Raw genomic sequence first — 16,787 nt, forward strand, 5'->3', positions numbered from 1 at the left:
GCTCTATGGTCCCAAATTCTCAAAATTCTTTCCATTTGGTTATTGCTCATTTACTTGTTCTTCATCAGGGTCATGGGGGTGAGAAGAACATGCTATTATCTTGAAGTCCCAGGTCTAAGAAATGAAGCACATCTAAAATAGACCCTTTAGATAGACCCACATCTAAGACAAACCCACTTAGTAGCACGAGTATAAAAGGTCTTGTACTTAATGATAAACACGTGAATACAATACACAGAGCAATGGAAACAGACAGTTCATTGCCAGACAAAAATGTAGTTCCACCCTTACGTAAATTTCACCAAACTGAGCAAATTCAGACACCTACCCAAGTCCCCACGCCCACTCTGGGGCTGTGGCTCGGGCACAGAATGCTTGGTTTGAAGCTATTGCTGCTACACTTGCTGTCCCTTCCCACACTCCACAACAGGAAGGACTTTATACTTAACCAAACCTGTGGCTATGTTGTGAGCTGACTCAAACGAACTTGAAAGAGAAAGAGAAGGAAGAGAGCTCAAATCAGTATCCCAAGCTTGACACCAGACATTTGCCAAAACTGCACCACAGCTGATGTCTCCGTAACATGATTGAAATGATTTCATAAAAACTCAGTTACATACAGGAGGAAAGGTAAATTTCTTGGTTTTCTGAAAACATCTCTTACTACCTGAGACAGCCCTGGAAATCATGTGAAAAAGACATTTCTCCTGTTCTCCTTATATTTTTCAACTTCATCCACTACACCAAGCAACAATCGGAACCTGCAGCCACACAGGAGAAGCGCTTCTGGCACTAAGCTAATCAAAGCTGTTTGGTCCTGCCCCTTTCATCACACAACTTCAGCCCTGGAGAGCAGCTCCATCTCCCCCTAAGCATGGTTTTGTTAGACACACAATGACAATGATAAAAACAAAGGGGGTTTGTTTGCTTGGGTAAAGCAGGTCAGAAGCTGTTATTTTGTATGTAAGCATACAGCTTTATATATGATTTACAGGAACAAATGAAATAACACAAATTTCTTAGAAACATTACAATTGAATTAAAGATGGATCTCAACAGGAAGGCTAGTATTTCAAAGGAGATCAATATAACATTTTCCAAAATTCACATTTGCTCCAATATTCTAATAGGATATTAAGCCATAATACAGCTCTTCATGGTAAAATCCTGTGTCAACTAGTGACATCTACTTGTAATGAAAAAAAAATATTTACTCCAGGTTACGGGACTGCTGTCCAGCAACTGTAGGAAAATTGTGTTCAGAAGGTAGGATACCAACTACAGCCACTCCTTTTTTTTTATTTAAGTATTAAATCACACATTTTCCTATCATTTCATAAAGCAAATTCAGCTCTTTGATGAACAGGAGCAGACTGTCAACTGGCCTGGAGGGAGCTCTATGCTGTGAGTGCTGCTCAGAGTGGGGCTAAGACAGATGAGCTATAAAACTCCCTTACTGTCCAGCCAAGTTTCTCCTGCCAGGAGAAGAAACTGTGTGTCATGGCCAGCCAGTTACTGGTCATACCTCCTATTCATCATATTCCAAAATACTACAGCCAGTTGCTGGGCACAGTCTCTATTCACTATATTAGAAACAAACAAAAAAAACCAGCAGAGGCCATTTTTAAAAAAAATCTTTTCTTATTTACTCTGAATGTACAGAGAGAATAACAAGGGCAAGTTTCTCAACAAATTCACACAAATATTTTTATCCACATCCAGTTTTAATAAACAATTTTTTCAATAAGAAAGCATAATCCTGCATGCAAAAAATAAACAAATCCAAAAACTAACAGGATCCTTTCTCAAACCTTGTCCCCATAGATCTGATAACAAAATATTATTAAAGAGCCACCAGTGATCAAGTTATATAAGAGTTCCAAGTTTTAACTAACATCAGTGCTTGAAAATTTACAAAACACTGCCCTCTTAGCAGTTAGCATAAACAAACGTTCTCAGCTGTTTAGTTACCAGCAATTACTCCACAGAACTTCAAACAGCAATTTAAGAATACATTGGCTGGTAAAGTTTTCAGCTGCAGATTAACAACATTTTCAACCTGGCTAAACAAGCAAAGCAGAGATGTAATGCAGTATATTACATCATTTGGTAATACATTTAAAGAAAAATGCTACTGCAACTGAAATTCTTCCCAGCTTGCACAAATTTTCCTACCATCACAGAGAAGGAACAGTAACTGCGTACTATTCAAAAATGTATCTGTGGACTATTTTCAGTAAAACTGGGAGTTGTCTTCTTTTCTGGTATATCCACATTTTTTCCTCAAATCCAGCATTTCATGAGCAAATGAGACGATCTTACGGAAATAGTTAATACTGTCAATAAAGAACTTTTGTAGCAAGAAAGGCATGGAAATTTGGTTTTCTAAGGACTAAATTATATGTGAACAGCTGAAAAAAAGCCTGAAAATCTCTGTGAAGGGCTAATGCAATGAGCAGTACTGTTAGCTACAGGTATCTCAAAACTGAGAAGTGGACGCTGGCAGATGCTTGAAGTCACATAAAGGGAATTTAGATGTCAAGCAGCACCCAAAATTCACTATAACAAACAACTTTATAGCAGGCAACAGGCCTAGAGGAACTGTCAGAACAGCCAAAGTTTTAATTGTGTCTTTTTGCTTGTTTTTAGGTTCCTACTCACAAGTAAAACTGAAGACTTTCAAGACATACTGTTTTTGCCACTCCCTAACCTGGAAAAGAAACCTATTATCCTACACTCAGTCCTTCCAACTATGCTTAGGTACTTGGAGTTTTGAAAATGTAATAATTATCTATACTATAATTATTACCTTTACACTGATTAACAATATAAAGTCAGTTTCTCAACAGTTACATATAAATGTGGAATGGTGACAGAACTTAAGTGAATAAACACCTTTTATGAGTCTTCCATATTCACTACAGCCAAGACTTCAAACTGATTCGATTACTGCTGCAAATACTACAGTAAATTGCCATAATCTGCACCTGTTTATCCTGTAGCCACTTGGTCAGCAATTCCAGCAATCCATTTTTACAAACAGTATGGAAGCTTCACAAAAATGTTCATGTTAAAAAATACACCCACCATGTATTTTGTCCATTCTATTTACAGATAACTTCAGCAGTCTTACCAGTGTTTTGAATCACTCCAGCTCCTAGCTTAGTCACTCAGTAAACTAATTTTCTTCAAACGTACCTGACTAGTTAAGGAAAAATCCTCCTCCTGCCGATCTATAACTGGGGTAGTTTCACTTAGGATTTAAAAAATATTTCCTTTAACGTTAGATTTTCTACTAAAAGCAATAAAAACAGAGGAGCCTAACACATAAAAAGAAACAAGCCAGCCCTTTTACTACTCCAAACAGATGCTGCTTGTTTGTTTTCTTTTCCCCAGCGTCGGAACTTCCCAGAGCATCGAGGAGGGCGCAGCCCTCTCAGACCGCCGCCACTCTCACCCAGAGCTGGAAGGTGACTCCGCACACCCAAGGATGCTCCGACTGGCAAGTGCTGACCTGCAGCGATTCTCCGGAGGCGCCGATCCCGGCAGGTCCCGCGCCGGCAGCGCTGCAGCCCAGCAGAGGCACCGGGACGGCAGCGCCGGCGGGCGGGTTGCGGCTCGTCCCCCCTGCGGGAATCGCCCGCGGGCGCTGGGCGGTCGGGCACGGCCAAGGCGGGCGGGGCGGCCCGACGGGCAGGTCCCGCAGCCCCTGCCGGCAGCACCGGTGCCGTCGAGGCAGCCGTTTAACGGTCGCTCCGTTCCATCTGCCCGCGGTCCCGCCCGGGGCTTCCGCCTCCCCCCGCCGCAGGAGCCCCGGGCAGGGGCACAGGGAGCACGCCCGCCCCCGGCGCTGGGGAGCCGCCTCTCGCCGCTGGCTGCGCCCCAAGCGACGCACCTCACAGCCAGACGCGCTCAGCGCCGGCCTCCCCGACCCGGGCTGCCCCCTCGCTCTCACCTCACCTCACCTCACCCAGCCCCGCGCACGGCCCGGCACGGCCCCGACTCCCGCCGGCTGTCCCTTCGGAGCTGGGGGGCCGCGCTCCCGCCCGCGCCGTGAGCCGTGCTTACCCGGAGGGTGGCGGGGCGGCCGGCGGCCGAGCGCGGCCGTCCATACCGGCGGCCGAGGGAGCGCAGGGCGGGCGCAAGTCGGGGACCCGCCCGCACAACCGCGGCTCCCCGCCTCACCTGCTCGGGGCGGGCTGAGGAAGGCGGCCCCGCTCCGCAGCCCGGGGCACCGCCTCGCCCCCGAGCCCGGGCATTTCCCGCTGTTTACGGCGCAGACACTGGACGCCTGCCTGGGGCGGCGGCCGCGGTCACGGCCTGCGCCAGGCTCCTACAGATCGCGGAACCACACCTTGGCCGTAGGAGGAAAAAAAAAAAACACAGAAGCAAGGAAAAAAAAAGCAAAACCGAACTTCGCGGCGAGAAACTTGAAATGCGGAACCTTCTCCGCTCCGGCACGCACTGAGACAGAGATTCCCTGTTCCCGTCCCAGCGCCTCCCTCCCTCCTGCCCGCCCCCACACACCCGGCTGTCCCCACACACCCGCCTGTCCCTCCAGCTGCGGCCGGAGTGGGGACTCCGCTCGGCCTCGGCCGCGGGCTGTCAGCGGCCAGCGGGGGCAGGGCCGCTCCTCTCGGCTGGAATTTTCCTCTCCCCGAGCGAAACGTCCCGGCGGCCGCCTCGGGCTCAGCCCTTTCCCATTCCAGCCACCAGGGCGCGAGGCGAAGTCCCCACAGGTGGGGAGAGCCAGGCGCGGAGCCCGGGGCCGGGATGCGGGCGGACCCCGCGGTGGGGAATCAAACTGTTGTGCCCGGCCATCGGGGCTGGGCCGCCCTGTGCCCGCTGCCGAGCGCGCCCGGGACTCGGGCTCACTCGGCTGAGCCCCACCGTGTCACGGGTGACGAGCTCCCGCGGCCAGGAGTGGTTCCAGGCTGATCTGAAGTTTGCTCGCTGAGCATGACGGCACCTCAGCTTTTCTGTGCAGTAACAGCTGAGCAGATCGAGCACTAACGCGCTGCATACCTGTGTCAGCACAGAGCGCCCTTCCTGCTGTGCTGTGGGATCAGATGGCATTGGCCAGTGCATGCAACTCGTTATACAGGTAATATTTTGCCCAGTGTTTAACAAAAGTTGAAAGAAAAATAGCCAGCGTCAAAGCATTTATACCTTTCTTTTTTTCTCCGTAGGAAAAAAATTAGAAGGTTGCATTCAAGTATAAAAGTCCTTTGTCTGACTAGTTCTAAGATTATATATCTGGAAAAATTAATATAACTGACCATTTGAGGTTAATATTCTTCATAGCTAGTGTTATACTGTATACAGCATTGTAGAGATATTGTAATAACATTTTGCTTCTCCCTCATATGCCCTTCTCATCTGCAGTGTGCTTCTTCAATAAAGATTTTTTTCTGCTTTTTTACTGGCGACTAACCCTAAAGCCACCTGTTTTGACAGACCTTAGAGGTTATTCACACCCTGAATAACCACATGCCATTATCAGGCACACCCCATGTGTGTTTCTTAAACCAAAAAATTAATTACTGGTGAGTCAGATGCATTTTCCGTGGTCCAGTTTTCAGAGAGGCAGTGTTCAATGAACTGATCCATTCAGACTCCCAGGAACAATTTCGCTGAGGACCTTATGTAAGTTTCGGCCCTTTTCTCTCTTGACAGTCCACTTTCTATTCCCACACTCCTCAAATTGTTTGTCTAATTCCTAGGTTAGGATGAAGGTTGGTAAATTCTTTTATATGTTGACTGTTCCTGCAATCAGGGCACGGTAACTTTCTGCATTCAGTTTATAGCATTAGTTTAAGTACAAAAGAATTCTCTGCTTCCAACCTGCTACTTCATGAGCAAAACCATTATGTGACTGCACCTTCCAAACGAATGAAATTCCCATGCTGCAAAGGTGTGAGATGATTTAACAGTATAATGATGTTTCAGCTGAAGACCCTGTAGCTGATTGTGTATTACTTAGAATAATTACACGCGTTGGTGTCATGTCACCACCAATAAATAAGGAGGTGTTGTACCACTCCCTTTACAATCTCATTTGGAAACCAATATACGCTATAGTCTAATTCTTTTGGCAAGTATTAATGCCACAAAGATTGCAATCTATTGAATAGCTCACATGTGCCCATAATAGAAACTCAGCAATGCCAGGCAGGAAAGTGATATTAGGGAAATAACATTAAAAAAAATTATTAGTGGTGACAATTTCCAATAGAGCCTGGGGGATTATCTAAAAAAGCAGTTCACTGAATAATGCCAATCTCACTTTAAGAGGGGAGAGGTTATGCTTATTGTCTTACACTACCACATGTCTTACTCTTATCTCTGTTGTTAACTAAGCACATCTGAAATTCTGATCACTAGAAACATTGTAGGCTCTAAACTTGAGTGCCTGCAGGCCGTGTTCTGCAGTGGCAGCTTTACAATAACTAGACCTAAAACAGTTGGATTTTTCAGGTAGTGGAGATGCCATTTCTCTTTGGGGTCTCAGTTCTTTAGAGACAGATTCTGTCCTATGGCACTTTGTTTCTTTATCAATAGAAAATCAGTTCTGTTTTTGAATTTCAAAAGATGTTGACAGAATCAAATGCTCTTTTTAAAATTTTTCTATTTTTATAAAGTTTCCAACTTAGTCCTGAGCTCAAGACATTGTTCATACAAATCAATCATAATTCTCATACACAATAAACAGAAGGCTGCATCAGATAATACCAAGTTAACACACTATTCATTGTCTCTTCTACTGAATAGCCAAAGGGGAAAAAAAACCACAACAAAACCTTTCAAGTTCCCTAGATTTTTCAAGCTGATCCATGAAGATATCATTGTAACAATTAATGAAGTGGTAGGTTATTAATTACACCGTTGCAATAATGTCATCTTTTGTCCATGGTTTGAGGTAAAACAATCATTTATCTGGAGGTATTAATCCATGGTGCAAGCTGTACTAGGTGCTATTGTATATTTAGTATAAATGTTTGCAGATTAATACCCAGTTCTGATTGCTGTTAGCATAACCTTCAAATTTTGTAGGTAGTACGAACTGCTAATTGCAACTGATATTTGAAGGAGAAATTATGTCTTAGGTAGAGACATGAAGTTCTAGGCATATTACTAACTATGGGATTTTTATACAAGTTAAATTATTAAAAACAAAGCCTTGCCTGTTCTAAAAAGCAGCCATATCCCATGGCATTTTTCATAACAGAAGTTGTCCCAGATGGCTTTAGAACTTCTGGTTGCTCTCCTCTGTTCAAGAGGTTGCCAGAAATGTGAATACAAATATTTTTGAATGAACGATGCCGTAGAAATGTAGTGGACAGTATGATTTTCAAAGAGGTAATGCCCATTATGGCAAAGCTTTTTGAAGTGTTAAATAGACCACAGGATCCTTAAAGTATTTTTTGGTATTGTGAGGTCTGCTTACAAGATCTTTTTAAATTTCTTAATACATAACAGGTTATAGTGACAATTTGTGATTAAGGATGTAACCTGAATGCACTCCTAATGTGGTTTTGTACATTGAAAACCATACAGTGTCACGGTATAGTTGTTTTGAATATTATTGTGCAAAGTAGGTGTCAAATAGATTATGGAACTGAAAGGTGTTTTCCTTTTTAAATTACTTTTCTGATGCATAATTAAATACATTAAAAAGCTGAGATATTTATATGATTTACCATGTATAGGAGACACGATAAAAATCAGGATTTTATGCTTATACTATAAAAATAGAGCAAGGAAATATTATATGATTCTTCATTTTGTTTAAATGAAAACTAAACCCATAAGTCATTCTTCTTCCACAGAGAAGTCAGTCAATCAGCCTACGTTGCATCCTGTTGAACAGCTGCTGTTTCTGTGTTTGCATTCCAGAACGCGGGTTAGGTTTTGGGAGCGTGCACACACATGTACATAGCTCCTGAAAGCATTGCTCAGGCACGGGGACAGGTTTGGGAAGCCATTTAAGCTGTGCACTTAGCTGAGGAACACTGTCCCCCATACACAGCACTGCTGAGGACACACCTCAAGTCCTGTGCTCTGTTCTGAACTCCAAGAAACACATTGAGGTGCTGGGGCGTACCCAGCTTTGGCCTGATAGAAAAAGTAGAAATAAGGCTACAAAAAACCACCCCTTTCAGATACAGGACTAAGTAATTTCTCCTTTTTGTATAAGGTTTTCCCAGTAGTCAATACTACACATAATACTGCCCCAATGGTTTTTGCTCCTAATATGTGTACTACAGGCATTTATTTTCTTAGAGGTACATTTTCCTTTTAGGTCATACTTAAGACCTGCATAATGATACTGTGATGTACTCTCACTACTACCACTGTGTGTTCACTCTGATGGTATTTCTTTTCTGCCTTTGGGTCATGAAAGTAAATGTTTTACTGCTTACAAGTCATGATTTCTAATTGATTTTGTTGCTGAGCAGTATTTTGGGGGATGCATTAAATAACAATTAGTGAGGTATTCATTTGGATTAACATTGGAATTGAGTAATATTAGAAAGCTTCAGATGATGCTGAATAATGAGTGATATAAGGTGTAGAATCACATATGCTGTGAAGTATCCTTGCAAAGTTAATTACCTTTTAAAACAGTTTTGTCTAATTCTTTCAAATCATGTTAGCCACAGTAGTTGCAATGAAAGATAGATGAGAATTAATTTAAATGTCAATCTTAGCTGGAGTTTAGAAGAAACTACAAATTCATTAAATTATTCTCATGCACACTGTGCATTTTGAATGCACATAGTGTGCAAAATCCTTAACACCAAAGTCTGCAAAGCCTAAACAGTAAAAAATATTTCTGAAGAAAATCACCTCTGGAAAGAAATATCTCTTCAATTGATTAGTAATTCATTAGCTTATGGCTTGCTGTATCATATATCATAACACTACAAGAAACAGAATCTCCTTTTTATATTAGAAAAATACACTTAGATACAAAGGGAACTGGGGATTTCTTCTACAGAGATAGAGAAAATGTAGCAATAGCTAAGTTATAAGCAGATGAGTTATCTTAGCTTCCAAAATCTATATTGCTGTGGTGGTACTGTGTCATGAAAACAAGATATATTAGCCAAGGAGAAGCCTTGTGCTGCACAAATTTGTATCTCTTGGTACTTAGCCAGCTTGCTCAGAACTAGCCTGGGTAACTTTAAAGCTCTCATGCTTTCTGGACAACCCTGGAGGTGCTACATACATAGAGTGGAATCAAATGCCATATGTTAAGATGCTTTGGAAGCATGGAGAGGGAGTTAAATGCTTCACTTGGATGATATGAACTGTGTACTTTGATTAGACAACTGAATTAATGGGGAGGAGAGATGGCAGAGACACTCCTCCTCTGGAATGCCAACAAGAAAGTGAAGTTGTTCTGTGTGCAGTGTGCTTATTCAGGTGTGCTTTAGGGACCTACAGCTGGAACGGGCCCCACAACCGAGCTCCCAAGGGACACATCACATCTGTTTTAAACACAAGATAGTACTGAGATGTTCAGCACAGACAAGTCATTTTCCTCACAATTGTACACACAGGGAATTCTAAGGACCTGGAAGAATGTATTTGTTGGAAAAAGGCTCATCCCACCTTCATATGCTGGCAGTTTCAAGAACTGCACCAAGTTATATTCAAGTCACATTGTAGGCACATATGCTGCTTCATAGATCCACAAATTATTAGTGTTCTAAGCACATATGCTGCTTCACAGATCCACAAATTATTAGTGTTCTAAGCTGTGAGAAGGTTGTTTGTTTTTTTTTTTCCTAATAAACATTTGAATAGAAGTCATGAATATATACTTACACAAAGGTTTCAGAGTACTGACAGAGTTCACCAACCTTTTTTAAACACACTGGACAGGAGTCCAAGGCTGTGTATTACAACTGCATGTGGCTTTAAGTCTAGTATAAGATTCATCATGGGGAGATGAAACATTAGTTACAGAAATTCTTTGAGATTTTAATCTGAAAATTATTACTGCTCTGAGTTTGAGAGCTTGCATAAATAATTTCAAGTAATTTCAAAGCCCAGCTTTGACTGCTTCTTTTCTGCAGTTTGCCATAGTCTCCTTGTAGAGCACCTATGTGTAGTCAACACAGCTTGTGCAGGCATGTCAAAGACAATTTTAAATTAGCTTATGCGTGAAGCTCAGCTCAAGCTAACAGCTCAGTTTCAGAGCCAGGTTTCTGGAGAATGTAGAAGTGAAATAATTTCTCTCCTTGGCTATGCTTAACAGGAGTACACAGGATAGAATAGCTCAAGGTATATTCTCTGGTAAGAATCCACCAGTATATTTATCACTCTAACTGCCCTGTAAACAAAAAATAGCAATTAAGCAGCAAAGCAATCTTGCATATAGCAATATGCCCCTGGCAACACAGACTGAGAAAGCTGTCTTGCCTTTGTGAGATGGTGTATAAAAACATAACTTGTATCCATACCTATTTGCTATTGATGTACCAAACTGCAGTGTATTTATTCAGCATCATTAAATGCTTCTAATTTAAGCAGTTAAGTTTTAGCTAAGTTTAATTTTATTTAAGAAATGTTCGAAGCATTGTCTAGCACTAGTTTTCCCATTTGTTTTAATGGAAGGATTGTGCCATAGGGTGCACTCTTCCTGGCACCAGAGATGCTCTTCTTTCAATTTTCCTTCCTTCCAAATTGCTGTGCTAAAATCACTGCTTACTATCCACTAAGTAAGGCATAGTTTGGAAAGTTTAATATGGATCTTGCCACAATCAGGATGGGAAAAAAGCCTTAACAATCTAGTTTGGATTTTTTCTGTTTACTATGGCATAAAAATGAATATAACGATGCTTAGAATTCTCACATGCTAATTATTATGTATACAGGCAGCAATTTACATTGCTTTTTCCTGTACATTGACATCTGTCAATTCACTCTAGTTAAGTATTGTGTACTAATCAGAAATGGAAGTTGCATGAAATTGTCCAAATATTTTTTAAAAATAAAGTAAAAATATAAATACAATATCTAATATAAATATGTTAGATAAATATATCATATATATAAAAATAAAGCTAGGATAGGCTCCATATGGAACCTGCAAAAGAAATGCCCTTAGCTCACCCAATCTGACTCGGGCATTAGGCCAGATCTAGAAGACTGTGCAATGTTTTATTCATAGCAGTATGACTGCACAATTAAAACATCTGAAGATTCAACTTTTAAGTAGCTCATTAAAGGTAGTTTTAAGCTTTTCCTTTGAAAGAAAAACCCAACTAAATACAGCAAAAATATTTCGAATGCATCAGTCAGTCCCACTCCATGACCAATGTGTAGCTCCAGTGTCATGGGTTTGTGCAAGGAGATGTGAAATTGCCATTATCATTCTAACTTGAGCTATAGGCCACTGAGCTGCTATAACAGCACTATAGCTACTTCTGACTTTGCGGAACAGGGACAATGTTTTTCTCAGAAACAAAGGTTAGAAAATGAAAAGAGCACTCATTTTGTCTCCCATCTCTTCCTGGAGAAGACTGGTAAAGTTACCAGTAAAGAAATTCATCAAGAGTTCTTAAATACAAAGCACCATCTCTTGCTCAGGAAGTTCCTGAACCACAGAGTCCTTGATGATAGGAATATTTGTGGGAGTATATATGTTTTCCCTTCCTTTTCTAGTGTTCCCTCAACATCCATTTTTGGACATTGCCTGAGAAAGGATACCAGGTTAGATAAGACATTCAGTCTGACACTGAGAGGCCATTCTCACGTTTTGTGGCTCTTTAGATAATTTGGAAGTCTGACTTTAAAACAGCAGGACCTCATTTTTTAATAAAGTTAAAGGAGTGCCATAGATGTATGCTGTTTCTTTGAACCCACTGTAATTATTATTTCAAGATTTTGCCTTCGGTCTTATTTTTTACATTGCAATGCACCACACCTTTGAAGCACTTAAGCATTCAAAGAGCTGGTGAAGGCAGTTCCGTGGTGTTAGAAGGTAAATTACAGCTCTGCTGAATGACTTACTTGGGTATTGACTTTAGATGCTGTGTAAAGTGGCGATGCTGAATGGCCTCATTAACAACTCTGAGGCCCGTGTGCCTGAGAGATGGCACCAGGACAAGGAGACGTTTTATCTCTTTCTAGCAGTGTATGAAATGCTTATTGACTGGGCTGAACCTTAAAAGTCAGGCCATTATAGGCAAATACAAGTTCATGGGCTTCATTCCAGACTAAGATTCACAAAGATAAACGTGTATATGCTAATTAATGCATCAGAGTCTATTTAGGCCAAACAGTTAAAGAGAAAAGACTGAAACAGAATTGAGCTGCCCAGATGTAGAATTAGGAGAAGGAGAAAGGAAGGGTAAATAAAGAGTCACCCTAAGTAGTTTGTAATTTATTTCTTTTTTATTTTAGCACTTACAAAACTGCATTCGAGAAATAAGCAATTGTAGACTGATCAAAATTATATAAATCTGAGGTGAGTCACACAACCACGTTTTAAGTGAACTCTTGTCTCCTGGTTTTACAGACAGAACCCTGCTGCATAACCCGTTTTAAGTAATTCAAGATGCACTTTAGAAAATCCTTGGCCCAAGGGCAGAAAATTTTGGAAACATTTAAAGTGAATGAAAAAGAACAGGAATATAAAGCTGCACAGTGGCTCAGAAGCTGGATTTCTGTGAGGGTAGAAGGAAATAGTTTTAAAACATAGACTGTGCCTATCAAGGTGAAAAGAAAACATGACGTTTCTCAGCATAAAATATGAAGACTGAGATAAGAGAGAGAATCAACAGGTTAAAATGTCTGGCAAGGACAGATTACATGGTTAAGGAACACAAAGGTATAGAAACAAATTCATGGCACAGGTAAGAGTAATGTCCTTGAGCTGGACACATGGTGAGGCTTTAATCCCCAAGTCACTCTGTCCTCTTTAGATCAAAGTGACTCTTAGGATAGATTGTATAACTATCTTAATATTTATACGAGAAACAACAACAGCAACAGTAACAACTATAATAATAACCTGTTCCTTTTCTAAACTTTTTCAAATCACCTTTTTTCCCACTTCATGTGCCACTGATGAAAAAAAGGGAGTGCTGAGTGCATAAAGAAAATTGCTATTGAATTTTGCCACAACTTCATCCTTCTTCAAGACAGAAAGATCTTAATGCTACCAGTCATCAAGATCTGTGCTCCAACGACTTTGATCAACAGTCTTCAGCAAACCACATTTATTACTGTCTCAATAGATGAAAAAACCAGATGCAAGGCAATGCAGCTGGATCAAGTAGCTATCATTCCTATGTAAACTTGAAAGTTATTGAATGTGAATCTGAATTATGTGTTTCAAACTGAAATGGAAGAAACTACTTAGAAACTTCTAATATCTAGACAACTGTAATTTCTGGTTTGAATTACTGAATTCAAAATGTTTTTTCCCATATCTTTCAATAAAATAACATATTTTTACTCCTCCTTATGATAAAAATGTTATCTGTTACAAAAAAGTAAAACAAAAGGTACACTCTAATTAAGGAAGACTTAAACCAGTGATAGTTAACCTGGATACAATTTATAGAGTTATTATGATGCTTCTGAATTGCAAATCAAACTAAATATGTGTTCTGTTGAAAGCAAAGCAAACAAAAGTGAATCTTTTCTATTCTAAGTCACATCACAGAAACATGTAGTGCTTCTCCAGTTAAACATAGTAGAAATTACTCTTGAAAAAAACCGAGAACCTCTTCTGCGCTATTCTACCAACTCACCAATTCAGAACAAACACACACCATGGTGAACTCCAGCCTACTGGCTTCAAGGGCGAGATCAAGACCCTCTGTGATGCCTAAGGATGCAAATTTACCTGATGTCTCAAGGTGCATGCAGAAGTGTTTTCAAGGTTGCTGAAAGTCTTATTTTTCAAAGGCCACAGATATTGAAATCTCCTATTCCCTTTAAATTACACAAAAGCAGGTAAAAGACTGGACTTAAGGATCACCTGGAGAATGATGAGGAAGGAGGAAATAAATTAAAATTATTTTAATTCATAAGGAAGCTTTTAAATTTTTCTTTCTTCCTAATAAGTTTTATTACTGTGGACAACACGTACTTTGCTTTATATACGACGTAATACTATCTTTCATACTTTTTATTTTATTAAGAATTTATGTCCTAATGCTACATACAGTGGGTTTTTTCATGCAATTTGTGACTGAGACTATAACCAGAAAATTGTGCTTGTTCACCTGCACAAGGCAGATAGCTGGAAACTGCTGTCCTATCTTCTGAGCGAATAGGCACTAGGATGTCCATATGTGCAATATACCTGTGCCTGGAAGGTCACTGATAAAAATTACTGATCAGTGCAAAGATCCCTCCTTACTGATGGCTTTTTCAATGTAATTTTTGAACACATGCCACAGTTTAAGTTCAGAGAAAGACTTGAATCACAATGCCAAAGGAGAAAGAAGCCAGGAGGTAGATTTCAGAGCAACAGTTTTGTAATGTATTGAAGTTGTACTGTTAGAGATGTCCATTTTTCTAGTTTTAACTGTATCTCTATTAACTCTGAATTAAATAATGAGGTATATACTGAAAGTTACTTCTGTTTAAGAGCCCTAGAAATCTGAGATTTATGATAAGAGAAGAAGCCCTTTACAATCTTCAGCAAAATAGAATATGGGGGAGATAGTGAGGGCAGCATTCAGAATTCATTATCACAGTCACTGTGGAGAGAATCCTCCCTTAAAAGCTGTGGCAATTATGTGTAGCTAAAGACTAAAACCCAGAAGTTCACCGTGATGACTGTGAAATCAAATATGATCCGAGTAAAAACCAAGAGTACAGCACAGAAAAGGTATCCAAGTTGACTATTATATGACAGAGAACACTAGGAATCTGTAATGTGCTAAGCCATAAGAACTTTACCCTGATGCTGGAAAGAAGAAAGTGAAATAGTATTTCTTAAATCCTTCTATGCAACACAGCTTACCTCTTGTGTTTATCCAGCTAGAATACTTATCCAGCTTACTATCTTGTGTTTATCTGGCCTTTCCAGAGATCTCTCCAGGTTGCACCAGATAGCAGCGAGTACCGCACATAGCAAAATGCCATAGCAGACTTCCATCTGATTAGAACTGTACCATTTCATTTGCAAAGTCTACTTCAGTTACAGATTAACAGAAAGGATTTAAATTATTGAGGGAGAAAATTAGTAGCTGGTAAAAGAAAGGTAAGAAACAAGCATACTGGAAATTATAGGGGAACAACAGGACTTGATTATACTCTATGTTTTAGCTTCTGCAAAGTTTATCATTTTTATATGAGAAGTCTCATCAAGACCAAATATACTTTCCAGAGATTATTAACTTGTTCAGTGAAAAAACATAGGTATTTAACTGAATTGTAAGTCAGCTCAAAGCCTCTGAAGTCAAGTCGCAAATTTACATAGTAGGCATGATGAAAAATATGACCTATTTGGAACAGTGGAATTATATATAATCTATTTAACTTTCATGATTGCCACCATGGAACTGGCAGTAAAGGCATGGGAACTCACAGTAAAGGTTTGAGGTGGTAATGCCTTTCCCCTTTTTTTTAGAAATTTCATTCCTCTTCTGCTTCAAGATCTACTTCACCAGCAGATCCTTCCTGGATAGTAACCATGTTTAGTCTGCAATACATGAAACAGAAAAGATGGTAGAATCCTTTGCCAAACTTAGAACAAACAGCAAGTTCCAGCAGCTCCTCCAGTCCTCCCTTTCACTACCCAAAGGCATACAAAAGTCAGGTAACTGTTGCAATTTAATCTCTTTAGCAACATTTGATCCAGCAGTCCTAAGAGTATTTTTTGTATTCCCATACCTAAATACATGCATTAGGCACCATAAACCCAGTATTATAGAGCCCATTGTAAGGATGAGTGGTAGCTTCTACAGAAAATTATCTGTGTCAGTCAGCAATAAAAGCGTTCCTGAATTTCTTCCACCTGGCATTCACTGTAACCCTAGTCATTTCTCAAATAAGGCTCATAAACTCTTTTACTGGAAGTGTGAATAAGCAGAAAGGTTTCAAAGGTTTCAGTATTAAAAATACGATTAAGAGCAGCAAGTCTTAGCACACCATCTGCAGTGATCGCACTCAAATATTTATTTTCTAAGTGCCACTGAGGAATAGTCAATGAGGTTTGTCAGAGAGCTGAGGAGAGTTCAGAGGAGAAAGCTGTGTCAAGCAGCTTGTGACAGTATAAAGAGACTACAGAAATATATGCATCCAAGGGGAGAGCTTTCAGGCAGTGGAAGCTGAAATATAGCATTCAGTCACTCTCGGTTTCATGAATACACACTAGCTTATGACATGAAAGGAAACTGCAGTTCCAGCAATTCTGTGTACTGCAATCCAGGTGCGTTTTCGGCCAAGGATGATCTCCTGACAAACACCTTATTTTCATCTCAATGTCCTGGATTCTCAATTACATACTTCATATTCACTTTGACATAATGAATACAGACTTCTAGAATATTGTCTGATAGTTTGTCCTAAGAGTACATCCCCAAAAATAGAATGCCTGGTCTCAAGAAGAGGCCGAGACCACTGTTGTTCCTTTGTTTCTTGAAAGTCTGTTCTCAACTGTTAGACTGCTAACTTTCTAACTGTCACCTTCACTTCCAGAAGCATGCAAGGATCAACAGCTATATTATGAATAGGTTCTCTGTGCTTCAGGTTGTCTCTTGTGCAGACTAATACTGCTCTGCCAGTGTTTATTCAGCAGTTGCCATTGTCTG

General features: G+C 40.4%; 1 protein-coding gene across 2 annotated transcripts in view; it reads right to left on the reverse strand.

Annotated features, from left to right (window-relative positions):
- Positions 1–4,585, reverse strand: part of COBLL1 (cordon-bleu WH2 repeat protein like 1) — a 78,630-nt gene extending 74,045 nt beyond the window's left edge. The window contains exon 1 of one of the 2 annotated variants that reach the window (XM_084209118.1): positions 4,546–4,585. Coding sequence is in view for 1 of the 2 variants with exons in the window: in XM_084209117.1 (XP_084065243.1) it covers positions 4,069–4,112 (44 nt within the window). In the remaining variant the exon portion in view is untranslated. The other variant, XM_084209117.1, reaches the window with a different exon arrangement.
- Positions 4,586–16,787: the final 12,202 nt, after the last annotated feature.

This window comes from Fringilla coelebs (assembly GCF_963513975.1).
Source record: "Fringilla coelebs genome assembly, chromosome: 7".
Taxonomy (NCBI): Eukaryota; Metazoa; Chordata; class Aves; order Passeriformes; family Fringillidae; genus Fringilla; species Fringilla coelebs.